Below are 23646 nucleotides of genomic sequence, written 5' to 3'. Positions count from 1 at the left end.
GAACAGGCCGGGGCACTGCTTCCCGAGCCCATGCAACTAGGCAGAGCTGGGCTGTCGCCAGCGGAATGGCAACAAAGGATCAGCACAAGGAGCTGTCTGTAGAGCGGGACTTTTGGTAATTTTGTGTACTCGTGCCCGGTAAAGGACCATGCTCACCAAGGAGCGAGTACCCTGGTGGGCAATATGGGGAACTTTTCTGCTACCCTTACTCGTACCCCTTTTCATGTCATTCTGCTGTGGGGAAATCAGTCCAAATCTCCCCGGGTCCTCATTGACTCTGGGGTCGATGAGAGCCTTTTGCACACCACACTGGCTTCCGAGCTGAACATCCCCACTCAGCCCCTCTTCATTCCCATGGATGTTAGAGCGTTGGACGGGCGTTCTATAGGTCGGGTCACCCATAACACCACTCCCATCAACCTACGTGTTTCAGGGAATTACAGCGAGACCAATCAGTTCTTACTCATCAACTCCCCCCAGATTCCCGTGGTGTTGGGATTCTCCTGGCTCCAGCGACACAACCCACTCATCAACTGGTCTACGGATGCCATCATGGGCTGGAGTCTGTTCTGCCATGCCCATTATCTGAAGTCGGCGCAACCTGCCCCGGGACGTCTTCCTGGGTCCTCGGAGGTGGTTTCGGATCTCTCCGCCATCCCCGCGGAGTACCAGGACCTCCGGGAGGTGTTCAACAAGTCCCAGGCCACTTCCCTTCCGCCGCACTGCCCCTATGAGCGCAGGGTTGACCTTCTCCCTAGTGCCACGCCGCCCCGGGGGCGTCTATACTCGTTGTCGTGACCTGAAAGCAAGGCTATGGAGGACTACATTGGAGACTCCCTAGCTACTGGATTTATCCGTCCCTCCTTCTCTCACGCTGGCGCAGGGTTCTTCTTTGTGGAGAAGGACAAGACTACCGGGGACTCAATGACATCACTGTAAAGAACCGTTATCCGCTACCACTCATTTCCTCGGCCTTCGAGCCGCTCCAGGGGGCCACTGTGTTCTCCAAGTTGGATTCACCTAACGCCTACCACCTGGTGCGGATACGAGAGGGGGACGAGTGGAAGACCGCCTTCAACACGGCCAGCAGCCACTACGAATATCTGGTCATGCCCTTTGGCCTCACCAACGCCCCTGCCGTGTTCCAGGCTCTGGTGAATGACGTTCTCCGCAACATGCTGAACCGGTTCATCTTCGTCTACATTGATGACATCCTCATCTTCTGCCACTCCACCCAAGAACATGTGCTCTATGTCCGGCAGGTTCTCCAGCGCTTTCTGGAGAACCAGTTGTTCGTTAAGGTGGAAAAGTGCAAGTTCCATCGCTCTAGCATTCCATTTCTGGGCTACATCATCTCTGCTGGGAGTGTCAAGATAGATATCGAGAAGGTGAAAGCGGTGGTGGATTGGCACCTGCCTACATCCATGTTGCAGCTGCAACGCTTCCTGGGGTTCGCCAACTTCTATCTGCGCTTTATCCGGGGAAATAGGACCCTGGCCTCCCCCCTGTCTGCACTCACCTCTACCAAGGTTCCGTTCACGTGGTCCACGGCTGCTGACCGGGCGTTCCGGGACCTTAAACACTGCTTCACAACGGCTCCGATCCTGGTTCATCCGGACCCTTCCTGTCAGTTCGTGGTGGAGGCTGATGCTTCGGACGTTGGAGTGGGGGTTTTTCTGTACCAACGTTCGGCACGGGACCTTAAGCTGCACCCCTGCGCCTTCTTCTCCCACCGCCTCACTGCCACGCAGAGGAATTACTATGTGGGGACTCGGGAGCTTCTCACGGTGAAAATGTCATTGGAGGAATTGAGGCACTGGCTCGAAGGGGCATAGCATCCGTTCATTGTGTGGATCAACCACAAAAACCTGTTGTATCTCCGCACCGCTAAGCGCCTCAACTCCAGGCAGGCGAGATTGGCCTTGCTGTTTACCCGGTTCAACTTTTCCCTCTCCTATCGGCCGGGGTCCAAGAACATCAAGCCGGATGCCCTGTCTTGCTGCTATAACCCTACGGCTTCCACCCCGGAGCCTGAGAACCATCCTTCCCACCTCGTGCCTGGTGATGGCATTCAGCTGGGGTATCGGGAAACAGGTCCGGGAGGCAGATAACAGGATGTTCGTACCTGACACTGTCAGCTCTGCGGTCCTGGAGTGGGCCCATTCCTCCAGGCTTGCCTGCCACCTTTACTCCTGGCGGACCATGGCATTTGTGTGACAACGCATTTGGTGGCCAACCATGGTTCCTGACGTCTCTGCATTCGTCGCCGCTTGCACCATGTGTGCTCAGAACAAGACTCCTCAGCAAGCTCCGGCTGGCCTTCTGCAACCTCTGCTTGTCCCTCACCATCCTTGGTCCCACAAATCCCGGGATTTCGTCACGGGTCTCCCCCCGTCTGAGGGCAACACACTGCCATCCTGACGGTGGTCGACCGGTTTTCCAAGGCCGCCCACTTTATTCCTCGCCCCAAACTACCCTCGGCCAAGGCGACGGCCCAGCTCATGGTGCAACACCCTTCCCTGCTCTGCCACGAGCCTATCACCCTTTGAATGTTCCCTGGGGGTATTAGCCCCGGCTCTTCCCCAAGCAGGAGGAAGACGTCGGCATACCTTCTGCCCAGATGTTTATCCGCCTGTCGTCATACCTCAAGACCACCTCCAGGTATCGACGACAAGCAGATCACAATCGGACCCCGGAATCGTCTCGGGCAGAAGGTATGGATTTCCACCCAGGATCTACCCATCCGGGTGGAATCCTGCAAACTCTCCCCCCGCTTTATTGGCCCGTTTCCCATCTCTAAAATTATTAGTCCCTCTGATGTTCATCTTCTGCTACCCCGTACCCTTTGTATACACCCCACCTTTCATGTGTCCAGAGTCAAACCTATGTCTCAAAGCCCTTTGTCTCCTGTTTCCAAGCCCACCCCTCTCCCGTCTCATCGACCACCAACCGGCTTACACGGTGAGGCATCTCCTGAAGGTTCGACCTCGGGGCAGCGGGTTCCAGTACCTGGTTGACTATGAGGGTTATGGCCCGGAGAAGAGGTGCTGGGTCCCCTGCCAGGGCCATCCTGAAACCAGGCCTCATCACGGACTTTCAACGGCTCCCCGGTCAACCAGGTAAGACGCCAGGTGGCACCCCGAGAGGGGGTGGGTACTGTCACACCCTGATCTGTTTCACCTGTCTTTGTGATTGTCTCCACCCCCTCCAGGTGTCACCCATCTTCCCCATTATCCCGTGTATTTATACCTATGTTCTCTGTTGCCAGTTCATCTTGTTTGTTCGAGTCAACCAGCGTTGTCTCAGCTACTGCTTTTCATAGTCTCTCTTTTCTTGCCCTCACGGTTTTGACCCTTGCCTGTCCTGACTCTGAGCCCGCCTGCCTGACCACTCTGCCTTACCCAGACCCTGCCTGCCGTGTGGTACCATTGCCCAACCTCTGGTTCTGACCCCTGCCCGTCTTGACCTGTCTATTGCCTGCCCCTGTTGAAATATTAAACTATTGTTTATTCGACGTGGTCTGCATCTGGGTCTTCCCTTCATACCTGATTGTATCGATATGTTGAAATTTAAGTCAAAATATACAATGCATTCAGAAAGTATTCAGACTCATTAACTTTTCCCACGCAGCCTTACTCTAAAATTGATTAGTTTTCCTCCCTCATCAATCCACACACAATAGGTTTAGACATTTTCGAAAATGTATAACAAATAAACTGAAATATCACATCTACATAGTTATTCAGACCCTTTACTCAGTACTTTGTTGAAGCATTTTTGACAGCTGTTGAGTTGGCTTTGTAGTCCAGCACTTTGGATTTGAAATGATACAATGACCTTGAGGTTAAAGTGCAGACGGTCAGCTTTAATTTGAGGGTATTTTCATCCATACAGGGTAAACATTTTAGAAATTAAATAACTTTTTGTTCATAGCCCCCCCCCCCATTTTAGGGGAGCAAAAGTATTGGGACATATTCACTTACATTGTTACTGCTTTATATTCATAGCACGTGATAACTACATCAAGCTTGTGACTACAAATTTGTTGGATGCATTTGCTGGTTTGTTTTGGTTGTTTCAGATTAGTTTGTGCCCAATAGAAACTGTAAATAAAACACTTCCAAATGAATGTGGATGCTACCATGATTACAGACAATCCTGAATGAATCATGAATATTGTTGAGTGAGAAAGTTACAAACCCACAAACATCATACCCCCAAGACATGCTAACATCTCACTCTGACAATAACAGGTGAGGGTAGAATTTTTGGGGGTATGATATTTGGCATCTAACTTTCTCCCTCATTATACACAATTCATTCAGGATTATCCGTAATCATGTCAGCATCCACATTAATGTAGAAGTGTTTAGAAACGTATTCTATTCTTATTTACAATAAAAGTGACATTTACCATTAATTTCTATGGCACAAAATAATCTGAAACAAAAACAGCAAACACATCCAACCAATTTATAGTCACACGCTTGATAGTGTATCACTGGCCCAATACTTTTGGAGCTCACTGTATTTATAATTTTATTAACTCAGTCGGGGTCTCAAATTAGTGTTGAGAATTAGAATAATAGAATACACAAGCTTCTACTTCAAAATGTGGTTGTGCGTCAGCAGTTTCTCTTGTTATGTCAGTCTCTGACACTCACTCACCCACACCCGCTAAATATGTTTTAATTGGCAAATTAGTTTAGCCAGCTATCTAAAATTGTAGTAATTGTGGTTGAATTACCGACCGGGTTAGTCACTCTCATATCATATTAGAAACGGCAAACATTCACTGTAAAACTGCTCTATAGCAAAATGTGAAAAATTGCAGCAAACTTGCTTTAAGACTACCACATTCTCTCTACACCTCATGACAAAGTATAGAATTGCAGGAAATGTAAAAAATATATATAAACACACACACACCTCACTGCTGTCAAGGGGGTTGCTAAAATGTTTTGCTCGCAAGGTGGGGGGGGGGGGGGGGGGGGGCATCCCAAACAACATTTTGCTTAGGGCCCCCATGAGGCTAGGGCCAGCTCCGACTGCATGTGTTGCTACTGTATGTATGTCGGTACAGAGACCCGCGATGCCACAGCAACCTCTCATGAGGAGTTCAGATTTGTTGTGGCCCCCATCCCCTTCAAAGTTGCACATCCCTGTTTTAGCTAAATGAACAGAAAAACCAATTGAACAAAAACTTCCTGTTCAAATAGGTAGGCCACCCATTGGGTGTTTTCTGGGGTTGAATTAAATGTATTCAGTGCGCGCAATGGTGCCACACAAGCAAACCTGGTTACAAGTCTGAATACCAACTACTGAGAAGTGCGTAGGAAAGGGGTACATTTCCTATGTCTGAATCGGGCCCTTATGACACAATGCAGAAAAAGGAACTGCACCTGCTGATCTGGCCTTGTTTTTTTTGGCATGCTCCTCAAGAAATGCTGGCGGCCATATCAGAAACGAAATGTGATTTGGGGTGTTTCTTGAGTGTGTCCTTGCCACCACCAAGACACACCCATCTGTCAGAACCTTGCATGCGCTGTTCCCCCCACTCAATAACCACAAACAAACCCCGGCAGTTAGTGTTCAATGACTACAGGCAGATGTATGAGGAGATGCCGGAGGAAGCATTGAATAGGTCAGTAGCCTTCAGAGTAAAATGAGAAGAATACAATTGTTGAATTTATGTAGATATTCTAAACAAAGTGTTTTAACTTTCAAATGTAGTTACATGTAGAATAAACAACCCTTTAAATAATACAATATAAGCTGTGTTTTGCAAATACAGTATAACAAAATACACCTTTCATTGTCTTTCCCAGCCGATACAGCCTATCGGCACATTTTGTCTGGTGGTAATGGGACTACCTTGGCAAACATGTCAGAGTACCTTCCTGTGTGGTGTCCCGTATACAACAGGAGTTGCTTGATCCTGGTGCAGAATATATAGGGTTTCTCCCTCCCCATATTGACTGATACCAGTCAACCCAATAATTAAAAAAAGACAATACAAGTAAAAGTTGTCTAGTAAAAAATGTATGCAGAATGCCAGGTCCATTTAGAGACATCAGTCAGTCTTCATCACATCATCTTGCAAGTCTCCATGTGCTGGCTCCATACATGTTTCTGTGAACACATACATAGAGTCACTGTTCTATTACCAACCTTAGTTTGTCAGATATCACCTATCCTAACACACATATACTATGGTGAAGTTTGAACAGGTCATACTAAACCTACCTAATTCTTGTCTCGCCATCGACGACCATTGGCGAGGAGGCAAGAATTAAGGTCTTTGCCAGTGTCCCATTGATGGGCATTGCAGCATTGATGAGATCCTGGCCCCTCAAAGATACTGGTCGGTCACAAACATACAGAGCACGGATTAGATTATCAATGGTGGTTATGATTAGCATGGTAGAACCAATCTGATCGATGTATTCACCTTTCTATTTCACTTCAGATATCATGATATGTGAAGTGAAATAGAATGGTAAACGCAGCGATCAGGCTGGTTCCACGAGGCTAAGTTATGAAGGTGAATTGGGACAAAACTCGAAACGGTTTTGACCTTTGACCAGGTAAAATGTCACTAACCTGATTCAAGTGTTCTCCCTGCTCAATTTATAGGAATGCTCACAGCGAGGGCATGTCTGCGTGATGCTGAGGGTCCCCTTGCTGGTCTTCTCTATGTTGCATGTTCTGCTGCAAACTGGAAATCTCTCAAACAACTGCAGCAGGCAATCCTCATAAACAACGTACTTCCTCATCTTATGAGGTGGTGTTGACTGGGAGGACCTGTGACAGGGTGATACAATAGACAGCCAAGTGGTAAATAGCATTTTGTTATAAAGGACAACGCTTTTTGATAATGCACTTAACCAAAATGACTGTACTATTTGTATCTGCTTGGCTGGGTAATTAACCTACTAGTTTATCAAACGGTATGTTTTAATAAAACTTTCCACATAACACGTTGTTGATGAAGCCATCTGTGTCATCAGGGCAGTAACTTGGGTCAATTTAGTTATAGGTTGTCACTAGTTAACACAGCCACCAAGTCATAAACCCTGCCTATTTCTACAATTTCTCTTAACCTAACCACACTGCGAACCTCAAAATCTAAATGTATTGGTAACATACACATGTTTAGCAGATGTTATTGCTGGTGTTGCGAAATGCATGTGTTTCTAACTCCAATCAACAGTACAGTAATATCTAACAATTTCACAACACACACATCTAAAGTAAAGGAATAGAATTAAGAATATATATTCGGACGAGCAATGTCAACCAGCTTATGCCTAACCTTACATTAAGTTCATTTTTGTTTTTAGTAATTGTTACAATAGTCCATTTTGACTTTGTGGCTGTGGTAACTAGTGGAAACCCCTAATTCTATGCTTTACAGATGTAGACTGACTGTAGCTCCCAGATTGGATTAGATTTAGGCCAATGATGCCATTACGGTTTGTTGCTCCAAATTCACTGCAGCTAACTCATGTCAAACTCAGACACGAGTTACCTACCACCACAGCTGCATTCATTATTTAGTTTGCCCTAGACAATACAGAATACACTTGTGCTATGTGCTACGAACTGAATTGCAAATCCGACTTGTAGGCTAACATTAGCTAGCTAGCCTTCCTCGCTAACATTATCAAATGATAACGTGACATAACCAACAATATCCAGATAATACACAATAAACTAGTAAGAGTTACGACCTAACTATGTTGTAATGAGGTAATTAGCTAGCTACTCTAACGTTAACTAAAACTTTAGCTAGCCTGCCTCGCTTCATCACAAGATAGCTACCAAGCTACATAACATAATTTAAAATCGTTAGCTAAATTATACCAGAGAGGTCATTATATTCCAGTATCTCTGGTTATACTTACAATACTAGGGTCCTTCAGCATATAACTTTGGCTGTGGAGACATGGTCAATCCGTATATGAATTTTCAGTCAGCCGTCCTTTGAACGCGTTGGGGCAATGAAACACCGCACCCCCATTCAATGAAGGGAAGCGAAGTGGGTGGAGGGGCGATTTGCACGTTGAGCTTGGCAAAGTAGTGCATTACTCAAATTTTACGGTGGTCACTCAGAAATGGCCCACGCGGATGTCGGGCCTGTTAATTACATATTAATTGATACAACCAGAAATCAACCCCCCCCCCCCCATCACAAGTGGACTTTGTTAAGGTGAAATATACTGTGCTAACTGTACCAATTTTATAAAGATCCTCCTTAAGTATGTGGTCACTACAGGGGGCTGTCTTACCCTGTCCAAACGCGTCACCTCCAATTCCCTTAGGATGTAGTCCTGAGCCGGACACTCCTCCACGTTCTTCACACTCACTTTCCCAAACTCCTTAGTGGCGTTGAGGTCGGGCCAGTAACGCACACACTTGTTCTGTCGAGGGAAAAGTGGAGCATTACACAATCTAGATGGCCCCGCTTTTTTCTCAAGCAGTTTTACAACCAGTTTAGCTGTCATACTATCCTGGTCATCCCGGAGATTAGTGGCAACACCTGTTTTGGATTGGAGGATTGCAACAACACATCATCAGTAGGGTAAAACTATCCGGTCTCACGACGGTCTAAACCCAGCTCACGTTCCCTATTAGTGGGTGAACAATCCAACGCTTGGTGAATTCTGCTTCACAATGATAGGAAGAGCCGACATCGAAGGATCAAAAAGCGACGTCGCTATGAACGCTTATTTGTACTATTTTCTACATTATAGAATAATACTCAAGACATCGTCGCTATGAACGCCAAACAATGTATTGCTAGCCTCCTGAAGTTCAGCTCTGATAAGCGTCTATCTGTCCATACATGTAACCCATCCACTGATGTACTTCTAAACAGAGATGGTGTCATTGGGAGACTTTCATCCTTAGAAATAGTATTACACTACATGGACTTAATAGGAATGCCTGTTCTAATACATTTACTTATTTTTCCCCCTTCCTCTCTTTTATTTAAATTCTGAATGTCAAAACTTTATGTATTTGTTGAAAGAGCAAACTGGGATCCCCACCATGGGGGAATGTATGTGGTTCCATAGACATCATTATCACCGGACCAGACTTTGGACCCAGTAATTCTACTTCTATGCCCTCACCCGTCCTCTCTCCATCTCCTTGGTGGTCATGACAATGACATGTGTGTTTTCCTGGTAGACCATCTTCCAGAAGTCCACCACCGTGTTCTGAAGGCAGCCCTGGGTGGCGATGAACACCTTGCCCTCCTCCAAGTGGCGGCCCTCTTCATGCATACTCTGGGTGAGAGAAACATACAGTACTTCATTAATTTCATGTCTTCATTCATGAGGAACAGATAAACATTGGTAACCTGGTGGTGGTTCAGTCTGTTTGTGCTTTAACCAACTCCTCACTGTGTTAGTTCATTTTCATGCCAAACAGAAGAGTTGGCTACGACAGCACATAGGCTACAGTATGGGAACAGGCCAAAACTTTGGGGCCTAACTGTGACAATATGTATGGGTCGATCACTAGACATTGTGGGGTACACAATACAGTAAGTATTCACACCCTTTGCTATGACACTCCAAATTGAGCTCAGGTGCATCCAATTTCCTTTGATCATCCTTGAGATGTCACTACAACTTGATAGGAGTCCACCTGTGGCCAATTCAATTGTTTGGACAAGATTTAAAAAGAAACACCTATCTCTATAAAGTCCCACAGTTGACAGTGCATGTCAGAGCAGACATTATACCATGCAGTGCAAGGAACTCTCCGTAGAGATCTGAGAGAATTGTGTTGAGGCATACAATACCAGTCAAAAGTTCGGACACACCTACCTCATTCAAGGGTTTTACTTTATTTGTACTATTTTCTACATTATAGAATCATTCTGAAGACATCAAAGCTATGAAATAACACATGGAATCATGTAGTAACCAAAAAAAAGTGTTAAACAAAACAAAATGTATTTTATATTTGAGATTCTTCAAAGTAGCCACCCTTTGCCTTGACAGCTTTGCACACTCTTGGCATTCTCTCAATCAGTCTCACCTGGAATGTTTTCCAACAGTCTTGAAGGAGTTCGCACATATGCTGAGCACTTGTTGGCTGCTTTTCCTTCACTCTGCGGTCTAAATCATCCCAAACCATTACAGAGCGACTTACAAATTGGTGCATTCACCTTATGATATCCAGTGGAACAACCACTTTACAATAGTGCATCTAAATCTTTTAAGGGGGGGGGGGGGTTAGAAGGATTACTTTATCCTATCCTAGGTATTCCTTAAAGAGGTGGGGTTTCAGGTGTCTCCGGAAGGTGGTGATTGACTCCGCTGTCCTGGCGTCGTGAGGGAGCTTGTTCCACCATTGGGGTGCCAGAGCAGCGAACAGTTTTGACTGGGCTGAGCGGGAACTGTGCTTCCTCAGAGGTAGGGGGGCCAGCAGGCCAGAGGTGGATGAACGCAGTGCCCTTGTTTGGGTGTAGGGCCTGATCAGAGCCTGAAGGTATGGAGGTGCCGTTCCCTTCACAGCTCCGTAGGCAATCACCATGGTCCTGTAGCGGATGCGAGCTTCAACTGGAAGCCAGTGGAGAGAGCGGAGGAGCGGGGTGACGTGAGAGAACTTGGGAAGGTTGAACACCAGAAGGGCTGCGGCGTTCTGGATGAGTTGTAGGGGTTTAATGGCACAGGCAGGGAGCCCAGCCAACAGCGAGTTGCAGTAATCCAGACGGGAGATGACAAGTGCCTGGATTATGACCTGCGCCGCTTCCTGTGTGAGGCAGGGTCGTACTCTGCGAATGTTGTAGAGCATGAACCTACAGGATCGGGTCACCGCCTTGATGTTAGTGGAGAACGACAGGGTGTTGTCCAGGATCACGCCAAGGTTCTTAGCACTCTGGGAGGAGGACACAAGGGAGTTGTCAACCGTGATGGCGAGATCATGGAACGGGCAGTCCTTCCCCGGGAGGAAGAGCAGCTCCGTCTTGCCGAGGTTCAGCTTGAGGTGGTGATCCGTCATCCACACTGATATGTCTGACAGACATGCAGAGATGCGATTCGCCGCCTGGTTATCAGAAGGGGGAAAGGAGAAGATGAATTGTGTGTCGTCTGCATAGCAATGATAGGAGAGACCATGTGAGGATATGACAGAGCCAAGTGACTTGGTGTATAGCGAGAATAGGAGAGGGCCTAGAACAGAGCCCTGGGGGACACCAGTGGTGAGAGCGCATCTCAGTTGAGTTGAGGTCGGGGGATTGTGGAGGCCAGGTTATCTGATGCAGCACTCCATCACTCTCATTCTTGGTAAAATAGCCCTTACACAGCCTGGAGGTGTTTTGGGTCATTGTCCTGTTGAAAAACAAATGATAGTCCCACTAAGCTCAACCCAGATGGGATGGCATATCGCTGCAGAATGCGGTGGTTGCCATGCTGGTTAATTGTGACTTGACTTCTAAATAAAATCACAGACAGTGTCAACAGCAAAGCACCCCCATGCCATCACACCTCCTCCATGCTTCACAGTGGGAACCACACATGCAGAGATCATCCGTTCACCTACTCTGCGTCTCACAAAGACACAGCAGTTGGAACCAAACATCTCAAATTTGGACTCATCAGACCAAAGGACAGATTTCCACCAGTCTAATGTCCATTGCTTGTGTTTCTTGGCCCAAGCAAGTCTCTTCTTCATATTGGTGTCCTTTAGTAGTGGTTTCATTGCAGCAATTTGACCATAAGGGCCTGAACAGTTGATTTTGAGATGTGTATGTTACTTGAACTCTGAAGCATTTATTTGGGCTGCAATTTCTGAGGCTGGTAACTCTGTGAACTTATCCTCTGCAGCAGAGGTAACTCTGGGTCTTCCTTTCCTGTGAAGGTCCTCATGAGAGCCAGTTTCATCATAGCGCTGATAGATTTTTTTTTTCCAAGTTCAGTCGCAAAAACTAAGTTCTTGTAATGTTCCAGATTGACTGACCTTCATGTCTTAAAGTAACAGACTGTTGTTTCTCTTTGCTTATTTGAGCTGTTCTTGCCATAATATGGACTTGGTCTTTTACCAAATAGGGCCATCTTCTGTATACCACCCCTACCTTGTCACAACACAGCTGATTGGCTCAAATGCATTAAGTTAAGAAATTCCACAAATTAACTTTTAACTAGGCAACCTGTTCATTGAAATGCATTTCAGGTGACTACCTCATGAAGCTGGTTGAGAGAATGCAAAGCTGTCATCAAGGCAAAGGGTGGCTACTTTGAAGAATCTAAAATATATTTTGATTTGTTCAACACTTTGGTTACTACATGATTCCATATGTGTTATTTCATAGTTTTGATGTCTTCACTATTATTCTACAATGTAGAAAATAGTACAAATAAAGTAAAACCCTGGAATGAGTAGGTGTGTCCAAACTTTTGACTGGTACTGTATATCTGGGGAAGGGTATAAAAAAATGGAAACTTTCCACACACTATACAAGACCACAGTGGTCTCCATCATTGGGAAATGGAAAACATTTGGTACTACCAAGACTCTGCCTAGAGCTGGCCGTCTGACCAAACTGAGCAACCAGGCAAGAAGGTCCTTGGTCACGAGGTGACCAAAAACCCCATGACCACTGACAGACCTACAGAGTTCTTTGGCTGAACATATAACTTATCTGGGAGAACATGCCAGACGGACAACCGTCTCTACAGCACTTCACCAATCTGGGCTTGATGGGAGAGTGGCCAGACAGAAGCCACTCTTGCTAAAAAGGCACATGACAGCACGCCTGGAGTTTGTAAAAAGGCATGTGAAAGACAGAGCACAAGGCAAAAGATCCTTTGGTCTGATGAGACAAAAATGTAACTCTTTGGCCTGAATGCAAATTGCTATGTCTGGAGAAAACCAGACATAGCTCATTACCCGTCTAACACCATCCCTACCGTGAAGTATGGTGGTGCCTAGCATCATGCTATGGGGATATGGGGATGCTTTTCAGCAGCAGGAACTGGGAGACTGGTAAGTATAGAGGGAACAATGAATGGCGCCAAATACAGACAAATCCTTGATGAGAACCTGCTTCAGAGTGCAAACAGACTGGGGCTGTCACAACAGGACAATGACCCCAAGCATACAGCCAAAGCAACGATGGAATGGCTTCAGAACAAGAATGTGAAAGTTCTTGAGTGGCCCAGCTAAAGCCCAGACTTGAATCCCATTGAAAATCTGTGGAAAGACTTGAAGATTGTTGTTCACCGCCGCCCCCCATCCAATTTAACAGAGCTTGAGAAAATCTGTAAGGAAGAACATCCCTAAATCCAGATGTGCAAAGCTGATAGACCTACCCAAGACAACTCAAAGCTGGAATCGCCACCAAAGGTTCTTCTACAAAGTATTGACTCAGAGGTGCAAATACATATGTAAATGAGATATTTCTGTATTTCATTCAATACATTTGATTTAAAAAAAAAAAAAAAAAAACTGTTTTAACTTTGTCATTATGGGGTATTGTGGGTGAGAAAATAAAAATATTATCCTGAGGCTGCATTTATTGTAGCTGGGGATTTTAACAAGGCTAATCTGAAAACAAGGCTCCCCAAATTCTATCAGCATATCGGTTGTGCTACCAGGGCGGGCAAAACCCTAGACCACTGTTATTCTAACTTCCGCGAAGCATATAAGGCCCTCTCCCGCACTCCCTTTGGAAAAGCTGACCACGACTCCATTTTATTGCTCCCAGCCTTTAGACAGAAGCTAAAACAGGAAGCTCCCGCCCTCAGGTCTGTTCAACGCTGGTCCGACCAATCGGATTCCACGCTTCAAGATTGCTTCGATCACGTGGACTGGGATATGTTCCGCATTGCTGCGAACAACAACATTGACGAATACGCTGACTCGGTGTGCGAGTTCATTAACAAGTGCATCGGTGATGTCGTACCAACAGCGTCTATTAAAACATTCCCCAACCAGAAACCGTGGATTGATGGCAGCATTCACGCAAAACTGAACGCGCGAACCACTGCTTTTAATCAGGGCAAAGTGACCGGAAACATGACCGAATATAAACAATGTAGCTATTCCCTCTGCAAGGCAATCAAACAAGCTAAGCGTCAGTATAGAGACAAAGTGGAGTCGCAATTCAACGGCTCAGACACGAGAGGTATGTGGCAGGGTTTACAGTCAATCATGGACTACAAAAGAAAAATCAGCCCCGTCGCAGATCACGATGCCTTGCTCCCAGACAGACTAAACAAGTTTTTTGCTCACTTTGAGGACAATACAGTGCCACTAACACGGCCCGCTACCAAAACCTGCGGGCTCTCCTTCACTGCAGCCAACGTGAGTAAAACATTTAAACGTGTTAACCCTCGCAAGGCTGCAGGCCCAGACGGCATCCCCGGCCGCGTCCTCAGAGCATGCGCAGACCAGCTGGCTGGTGTGTTTACAGACATATTCAATCAATCCTTATCCCAGTCTGCTGTCCCCACATGCTTCAAGAGGGCCACCATTGTTCCTGTTCCCAAGAAAGCTAAGGTAACTGAGCTAAATGACTACCGCCCTGTAGCACTCACTTCCGACATCATGAAGTGCTTTGAGAGACTAGTCAAGGACCATATCACCTCCACCCTACCTGACACCCTAGACCCACTCCAATTTGCTAACCGACCCAATAGGTCCACAGACGACGCAATCGCCATCACACTGCACACTGCCCTAACCCATCTGGACAAGAGGAATACCTATGTAAGAATGCTGTTCATCGATTACAGCTCAGCATTTAACACCATAGTACCCTCCAAACTCGTCATTAAGCTCGAACCCTGGGTCTCGACCCCGCCCTGTGCAACTGGGTCCTGGACTTCGTGACGGGCCGCCTCTAGGTGGTGAGGGTAGGTAACAACATCTCCACCCCGCTGATCCTCAACACTGGGTCCCCACAAGGGTGCGTTCTCAGCCCTCTTCTGTACTCCCTGTTCACCCACGACTGCGTGGCCATGCACGCATCCAACGCAATCATCAAGTTTGCAGACGACACTACAGTGGTAGGCTTGATTACCAACGACGAGACGGCCTACAGGGAGGAGGTGAGGGCCCTCGGAGTGTGGTGTCAGGAAAATAACCTCGCACTCAATGTCAACAAAACAAAAGAGATGATCGTGGACTTCAGGAAACAGCAGAGGGAGCAGCCCACTATCTACATTGACGGGACAGTAGTGGAGAGGGTGGAGAGTTTTAAGTTCCTCGGTGTACACATCACGGACAAACTGAAATGGTCCACCCACACAGACAGCGTGATGAAGAAGGCGCAGCAGCGCCGCTTCAACCTCAGGAGGCGGAAGAAATTCGGCATGTCACCAAAAACACACAAACTTTTACAGATGCACAATCGAGAGCATCCTGTCGGGCTGTATCACTGCCTGGTACGGCAGCTGCTCCGCCCATAACCGGAAGGCTCTCCAGAGGGTAGTGAGGTCTGCACAACGCATCACCGGGTGCAAACTACCTGCCCTCCAGGACACCTACACCATCCGATGTCACAGGAAGGCCAAAAAGATCATCAAGGACAGCAACCACCCGAGCCACTGCCTGTTCACCCCGCTAACATCCAGAAGGCAAGGTCAGTACAGGTGCATCAAAGCTGGAACCGAGAGACTGAAAAACAGCTTCTATCTCAAGGCCATCAGACTGTTAAACAGTCATCACTAACATTAAGTGGCTGCTGCCAACATACTGACTCAACTCAAGCCACTTTAATAATGGGAAAATTGATGTAATCAATTTATCACTTGCCACTTTATATTATATATTAGATAATGTTTACATAACCTACATTATTCATCTCATATGTATATACTGTACTCTATACCATCTACTGCATCTTGCCTATGCCGTTCGGCCATCACTCATTTATATATTTTTATGTACATATTCGTATTCCTTCCTTTACACTTGTGTGTACAAGGTAGTTGTTGTGGAATTGGTAGATTACTTGTTAGATATTACTGCATGGTCGGAACTAGAAGCACAAGCATTTCGCTACACTTGCATTAACACCTGCTAACCATGTGTATGTGACAAATAGATTTGATTTGGTGTAAGGGGCAAATCAAATTCAAGCCAAATGTTCACTTTTCTACTCGGGCCGGCACCCGTGTCTTACTGGGGGTCAAAGCCAGGCCACTGGTACTTTTCAGCTTGCATTTATATAAAAATAGCTAACTGTGAACTTTAACACCTTCTCACAAAGCAACTGTTTTGATTATGCAGAGGTTGTTGATTCTGCTCTTCACAAGTCCTCACTGTCAGCCCTAGCTATTGAAACAGTTTCCCAAGTATAACATAAGGGTGTATACACTAGTGTAACAGTCGAAAAGCAGAATTAGTCATGCATTGATGTCAATGGGAGACTAAGGGAAAATTTGATTTAAATGGAAGTTATGAAGTGCATAACTACATTCTTGGTTCTTCATCTCCAGGCCGTTTCCAGAACTCACTCTGATGTAGTTGGCATTGACGTAGTCGGAGCCAGGCACATCTGTGTCTGCTTCCCTGATCTCCACCCGTGTGGTGTCAACTGGAACACAGACCGGGATTAGAGTCATTGGTCACACACACAGGGAGGTTTTGTAGACAGGAGGTTCAAGTTGATATCTCACTCACAAGGGAGGATGTTCTTGTATCTGTTTTTACTCTTGTTCTCTGCTCTCTGCCCTTCTTTCCTAGGGTAGAGGAGCTTACACTCCTGCTGCTGTAGCACCTGGAAGAAGAGAGAAGAGAACAAGGTGAGAGAAAGAAGACACAAAAAAGTCAGACAGAGGCAGTATCTGAAATGGCTTTCCCTATTGGCAATCTAGTGCAATGCTTTTGACCAAAGCCTAGGAAGTCATTTTGGAGAGAAGAGTCTAATCTGAGCCATAAACAAATCCCTTAGACCCAGGTATCCCAAATGGCACCATATGTGCCAAGATATAGTGCACCTTTGATCAGGGCCCATAACCAGACTATGACAGGAACCAGTGGTGTCCATCTTAGAGTTAACAATAATGTGCTGTGTGTTGTCCTTCAGGAAAAGCCTCATAAACATACTGGATTTACATCCTCCAGACGAGCTTCATTGCCATACAACACTCCTTCCATGACCTCCAACTGCTCTTAAACGCTAGTAAAACTAAATGCATGCTCTTCAACCGATCGCTGCCCGCACCCGCCCGCCCGTCTAGCATCACTACTCTGGACGGTTCTGACTTATAATATATGGACAACTACAAATACCTTGGTGTCTGGTTAGACTGTAAACTCTCCTTCCAGATTCACATTAAGCATCTCCAATCCAAAATTAAATCTAGAATCGGCTTCCTATTTCGCTACAAAGCATCCTTCACTCATACTGCCAAACATACCCTTGTAAAACTGACTATCCTACCGATCCTTGACTTCGGCGATGTCATTTACAAAATAGCCTCCAACAATCTACTCAGCAAATTGGATGCAGTCTATCACAGTGTCATCCGTTTTGTCACCAAAGCCCCATATACTACCCACCACTGCGACCTGTATGCTCTCGTTGGCTGGCCCTCGTTTCATATTTGTTGCCAGACCCACTGGCTCCAAGTCATCTATAAGTCTTTGCTAGGTAAAGCCCCGCCTTATCGCAGCTCACTGGTCACCATAGCAGCACCCACCCATAGCACGAGCTCCAGCAGGTATAGTTCACTGGTCACCCCCAAAGCCAACTCCTCCTTTGCCCGCCTTTCTTTCCAGTTTTCTGCTGCCAATGACTGGAACGAATTGCAAAAATCACTGAAGATGGAGACATATCTCTCTCACTAACTTTAAGCATCAGCTGTCAGAGCAGCTTACCGATCATTGCACCTGTACATAGCCCATCTGTAAATAGTCCACCCAACTACCTCATTCCCATATTGTTATTCATTTTTTTGCTCCTTTGCACCCCAGTACCTCTACTTGCACATTCATCTTCTGCACATCTACCACTCCAGTGTTTAATTGCTAAATTGCAATTATTTCGCCACTATGGCCTATTTATTGCCTTACCTCCCTAATCTTACTACATTTGCACACACTGTATATAGACTTTTCCATTGTGTCATTAACTGTACATTTGTTTATTCCATGTGTAACTGTTTTGTTTGTGTCACACTGCTTTGCATTATCTTGGCCAGGTCGCAGTTGTAAATGAGAACTTGTTCTCAACAAGCCGACATGGTTAAATAAAGGTGAAATAAAAATAAATGTAAAAAAATTATCTTGATCTTGACTTTCATGTTTTGGAATATGAGGTGTGATTTACAATCAATCATTTAAATACACTGGCGGTGATGACGATACCACCACTCTCGTACCTCAAACTCTTCCCAGAATCCCTGTTTGGGCTTCTCTGAGTTGTCTGCCACTTTGTTTAGTTCCTTCACCCTGTTCTCAATGTTGGCTGCATTTATCCTGGTGGCATTGAAGGGCTTCCGTTGGGAAAGGGAAGAGCAAAACATTAACTCCATGGATTATCATATCCATATATTCACATTAAATTATATTACTAATATAGAATTTGCAGCTTACCCATACTAGGAATGACACATAATTAATATACTTAACACATCTGGTTTTATCAGAGTAGAACATAAAAATGGCAGTACAACATTGTTTCATGTGCGGCTGTCTGAATGCACTGGTTCAATCTCTCACCTGTTTGAGGTGAACAACAATTCCACTCTTCTCCACCATGGGGTTCTTCTTGTAGTGATCCACCAGGTCAGCCAGCGTGTCAAACCTCTCTCCTCCACCCACGTCATACTTCCCATCCTGCTGGAAACACACAAAAACTAATGTTTGTCAAAAGATGCATGTTTGAGTCGCATTGGGGAGCATTTTGGCATTTTGGCTAACCCTAACCCTCTTCCTAACTTTAACCTAATTCTCCTAACCTGCTACGTTAATTATCCTAACATCTAAGATCCACCACCATATTTGGTGTTATTTTCTGCTCATGCATTCTCATTTTGACGCAAAACCCACCACTGGTGTGAGTGGCCAAAGAGCTATTTCTTCATGTCATCCAACAAATATAAGAACGCCTGGGGTTTGCTAAAATGCATTGGCACCGGTGCTTTGGTCAGATGACATGAAAATAGAGCTCTTTGGCCACTCACACCAGGGGTGGGTTTGGCGTCGAAATGAGAATGCATAAGCAGAAAAGAACCCCATACCTACTGTAAAGTATGGTGGTGGATCTTTAATGTTATGGGGCAATTTCCATCCACTGGTCCAGGGGCTCTTGCTAAGGTCAACGGCACCATGAACTTTACCCAGTACCAGAACATTTCTGCCAAAAACCTGGTTGACTCTGCCAGGAAGCTGAAGCTTGGCCGCAAGTGGATCTTCCAGCAAGACAATAACCCCAAGCACACATCGAAATTGTTAATTGGCCACAAAATATATCTTTTTTTGCAATGGCCATCTCAGTCACCTGTGGTTTGAATTGAAGAGGGCAATCTATAAGTGCAGATGAAGGACATCAAGGATCTGGAAGGATTCTGTATGGAGGAATGGTCTAAAATACCTCCGAATGTGTACAACTCATAAAACATTTTAGAAAAAGGCTCAGTGCCGTTATCCTCACATTGTGACGTTATTGAAAGGTATTGAAAACAGGTGTCAATCATTTTGACCCCTACCTTTGAGAAAAAAAGTATTACTTGTTAAACAAAATCTATTTCTTTGAGCAATTGTATTAGTATACAATAGTAGAACTTCAAAAAATGTTGAGCATACAATATAGCTCAGTAGTTGAATTATTATATACACAGTTATTTTTTTTGCTCATCTTTATTAAGGATGTCAATCATTTCAGACCCCACTGTATATGTAAAGGCCCTAGCTGGTCTTACCTGGTAGCGAATCATGACATGGGTGACCTTGGTCTTGCGGTCTACGTTCTCGTGCTTCTCCTCGTTGGTGAGGACAGAGAGCACAAAGTCACCTGGTTTGCTCTGGCTCTCCCGTACCAGGAAACTGCCAGGCTTGCCCTTGTCCATGAGCAGCTTCTCAGCGTCGCGCCCAGAGAGGTGCCCGTGGTACCACCTAGTGTAGATCGGCAGACAATTTATGACTTATGTTTGAAAATACTAATACTATTAAAAAGCAATGAAGAATTGGGAAATGGAAATCACCCGAACCCTGCCGTTTACGTGTAATTGTTTACATAAGACATTGAAAAATGTGGGTGTTTCTGAATGTGTGAGTTTGCACGTGATGGTGTTTACAAAGAAATCTGAATTGTTTGTGTTTTTCATGTAAATGTTTTGGTGGTTCCGGCAAGAGCACTCAGCTGGTGTTTCATGGACCAACCATCCTCAACAGGGATCACACATTGTTTTTGGAACTAGATACAAACTGATACACTGTACGTTACAATGTGTAGAGACAGAAATGCCAGCACAGATATGTTTGAAGATTATAACAGGGTCTGTGTGTGTGTGCATTTTATTGTAAATGCTGTGTCTGTGGTTGTTTTCATTTGTGTGTGTGTGCAGCCATGTGTGTGCATGCATGTGCCTGTGCGTGCGTGTGTGTACGTACCTCTCGGAGGTTGGGTCCTTACAGTTGAGTGGGTACTTGAGCTCGATGACGTCTCCGTTCCTCTCTCTGAGGAGGTCGTGCTGCTCTGTGTAGTACTGCACCAGCTCTGCTAGCGTAGCAAACTTCTCCCCTCCATACAGGTCGTAGTAGTCCCCTGAGTTCTGGATCTTAATGTGGGTGACCTCATTGTTCCGCCTGACACACACACACACACACACAGAGGAGAGTGGTTGGAGTCAGGGTTAGTCATAGTGCACATTGTTCAGATAGATCACTATATATTATGTAACTGGTGCACCCTGCAGCATGTAGCAGAGGTTAGGTTAATAGGGGACCCCTGTTTTCTCTGTGTGTGCGTGATGTGAGTCCTGCCGAAAGGATAATGTATTCTAGCCACAGGTCATGCTCAGCACCTATTTAGAACCGCAGCAGTGTGTGTCATTTGTGTATGAAAAAAGTATGTGTGGGTATGGCACACACACAGAGAGAATACCAGGACTTGCGTTTTAAATAGTAGGCATTTTGTGTATGTGGGGAAAAAAATCCTGTTTTATAGTATGTGACATTTCTGAAATGTTGTATGCTTTAAATGCCAGGATGTCATACTAATTTCGCATTTCATTTCGCAGTCTCTTCTTATTGCGGTCTTGTAGTAGTGGTTTCTTTGCAGCAATTCGACCAAGAAGTCTCCTCAGAACAGTTGATGTTGCGACGTGTCTGTTACTTGAACTCTGAAGCATTTATTTGGGCTGTAATTTCTGATGCTAGTACTGTTCTTGAAATTACCAAATAGGGCCATCTTCTGTATACCACCCTTATCTTGTCACAACACAACTGATTGGCTCAAATGCATTAAGGAAAGAAATTCCACAAATTAACTTTTAACAAGGCACACCTGTTAATTGAAATGCATTCCAGATGACTACCTCATGGAGCTGGTTGAGAGAATGCCAAGAGTGTGCAAAGCCGTCAAGGCAAAGGGTGGCTACTTTAAAGAATCTCAAATATATTTTGATTTGTTAACACTTTTTGGGTTACTAGATGATTTCATAGTTTAAGTCTTCACTATTATATAGTAAATATAAAGAAAAACCCTGGAATGAGTAGGTGTGTCCAAACCTTTGACTGGTACTGTATATAACGCGCAAAATTGGGATGCAAACTCATGAGCGCATCAGCTGTTCCGGACGACTGTGTGATCACGCTCTCCGCAACCGATGTGAGTAAGACCTTTAAACAGGTTCACAAGGACGCAGGGCCAGACAGATTACCAGGACGTGTACTCTGAGTATGGGCTGACCAACTGGCAAGTGTCTTCACTGACATGTTCAACCTCTCCCTGTCTGAGTCTGTAATACCAACATGTTTCAAGCAGACCACCATAGTCCCTGTGCCCAAGAACACAAAGGTAACCTGCCTAAATGACTACCGACCTGTAGCACTCACATCTGTAGCCATGAAGTGCTTTGAAAGGCTGGTCATGGCTCACATCAACACCATCATCCCAGAAACCTTAGACCCACTCCAATTTGCATACAACCCTAACAGATAATGATCTCTATTGCACTCCACACTGCCCTTTCCCACCTGGACAAAAGGAACACCTATGTGAGAATGCTATTCATTGACTACAGCTCAGTGTTCAATACCATAGTGCCCTCAAAGCTCATCACTAAGCTAAGGACCCTGGGACTAAACACCTCCCTCTGCAAATTGATCCTGGACTTCCTGACGGCCCCATGTAGTAAGGGTAGGTAACAACACATCCGCCACGCTAATCCTTAAACACGGGGGCCCCTCAGGGGTGCATGTTCAGTCCCCTCCTGTACTCTCTGTTCACTCATGACTGCACGGCCAGGCATGACTCTCCAACACCATCATTAAGGTTGCAGATGACACAACAATGGTAGGCCTGATCACAGACAACGACGAGGCAGCCTATAGGGAGGAGGTCAGAGACCTGGCAGTGTGGTACCAGGACAACAACCGCTCCCTCAACGTGATCAAGACAAAGGAGATGATTGTGGACTACAGGAAAAGGAGGACCGAAAACGCCCCCATTCTCATCGACGGGGCTGTAGTGGAGCAGGTTGAGAGCTTCAGGTTCCTTGGTGTCCACATCACCAACAAACTAACATGGTCCAAGCACACCAAGACAGTCGTGAAGAGGGCACGACAAAGCCTATTCTCCCTCAGGAGAATATTTGGCATGGTTCCTCAGAAACGCAAAAGGTTCTACAGCTGCACCATCGAGAGCATCCTGACTGGTTGCATCCCTGCCTGGAATGGCAACTGCTCGGCTTCCGACCGCAAGGCACAACAGAGGGTAGTGCGTACGGCCCCGTACATCACTGGGGCCAAGCTTTCTGCCATCCAGGACCTCTATACCAGGCAGTGTCAGAGGATGGCCCTAAAAATTTTCAAAGACTCCAGCCACCCTAGTCATAGACTGTTCTCTCTGCTACCACATGGCAAGCGGTACCGGAGCGCCAAGTCTAGGTCCAAAAGACTTCTAAACAGCTTCTACCCCCAATCAAATGGCTACACAGACTATTTGCATTGCCCCCCCCCCCCCATCTTTTACACTGCTGCTACTCTGTCGTCATCTATGCATAGTCACTTTAATATCTCTACCTACATGTACATATTACCTCAACGAACCAGTGTCTCCACACATTGACTCTGTACCAGTACCCCCTGTATATAGCCTCACCATTGTTATTTTACTGCTGCTCTTTAATTATTTGTTACTTGAAATGTTTTGGGTATTTAAACTGCATTGTTGGTTAGGGCTTGTATTCGGCGCAGGTGACAAATAACATTTGATTTGATTTCAAATCTATATCTGACATGGTACAGGTGTTTTCTAGACCATAGCCATTTGTGTGAGGTGTATACTTTTGTTTTAAAGTAGATTTGTTTAAGACTACCAAGAAACATTCTGTGTGACCCTGATTCAGCCCCTGTAGTAAAAGGTTATTAAGTGAGTAGTAAAGACAGATTTTGGATACGGCCAGAGTGTTTCTGTTCATGTACGTGTCTGCCCGTGCCTGAACAGAGCAAGAG

At 45.7% G+C, this 23646-nt stretch overlaps 1 protein-coding gene across 5 annotated transcripts in view; it reads right to left on the bottom strand.

Annotated features, from left to right (window-relative positions):
* LOC106566948 (tyrosine-protein phosphatase non-receptor type 11) overlaps positions 1-23646 on the bottom strand; it is a 104308-nt gene that overhangs the window by 32808 nt on the left and 47854 nt on the right. For 3 of the 5 annotated variants that reach the window (XM_045693339.2, XM_014135627.3, XM_014135628.3), the window contains 8 exons: positions 20581-20775; positions 19890-20082; positions 18688-18807; positions 18348-18461; positions 16645-16741; positions 16479-16558; positions 9138-9293; positions 8292-8423 (listed from right to left, as the gene is read on the bottom strand). In XM_045693339.2, coding sequence (XP_045549295.1) covers positions 8292-8423; positions 9138-9293; positions 16479-16558; positions 16645-16741; positions 18348-18461; positions 18688-18807; positions 19890-20036 — 846 coding nt within the window. In that variant the 5' untranslated portion in view covers positions 20037-20082; positions 20581-20775. The remainder of the gene's footprint in view (positions 1-8291; positions 8424-9137; positions 9294-16478; positions 16559-16644; positions 16742-18347; positions 18462-18687; positions 18808-19889; positions 20083-20580; positions 20776-23646) is intronic. The other 2 variants (XM_045693337.2, XM_014135629.3) reach the window with 1 other exon arrangement.

This window comes from Salmo salar, chromosome 13 (genome assembly GCF_965601325.2).
Source record: "Salmo salar chromosome 13, fSalSal1, whole genome shotgun sequence".
NCBI classification, from domain to species: Eukaryota; Metazoa; Chordata; class Actinopteri; order Salmoniformes; family Salmonidae; genus Salmo; species Salmo salar.
The sequence above is the reverse complement of the archived record's forward strand: the minus strand, read 5'-3'. Positions and strand labels throughout refer to the sequence as shown.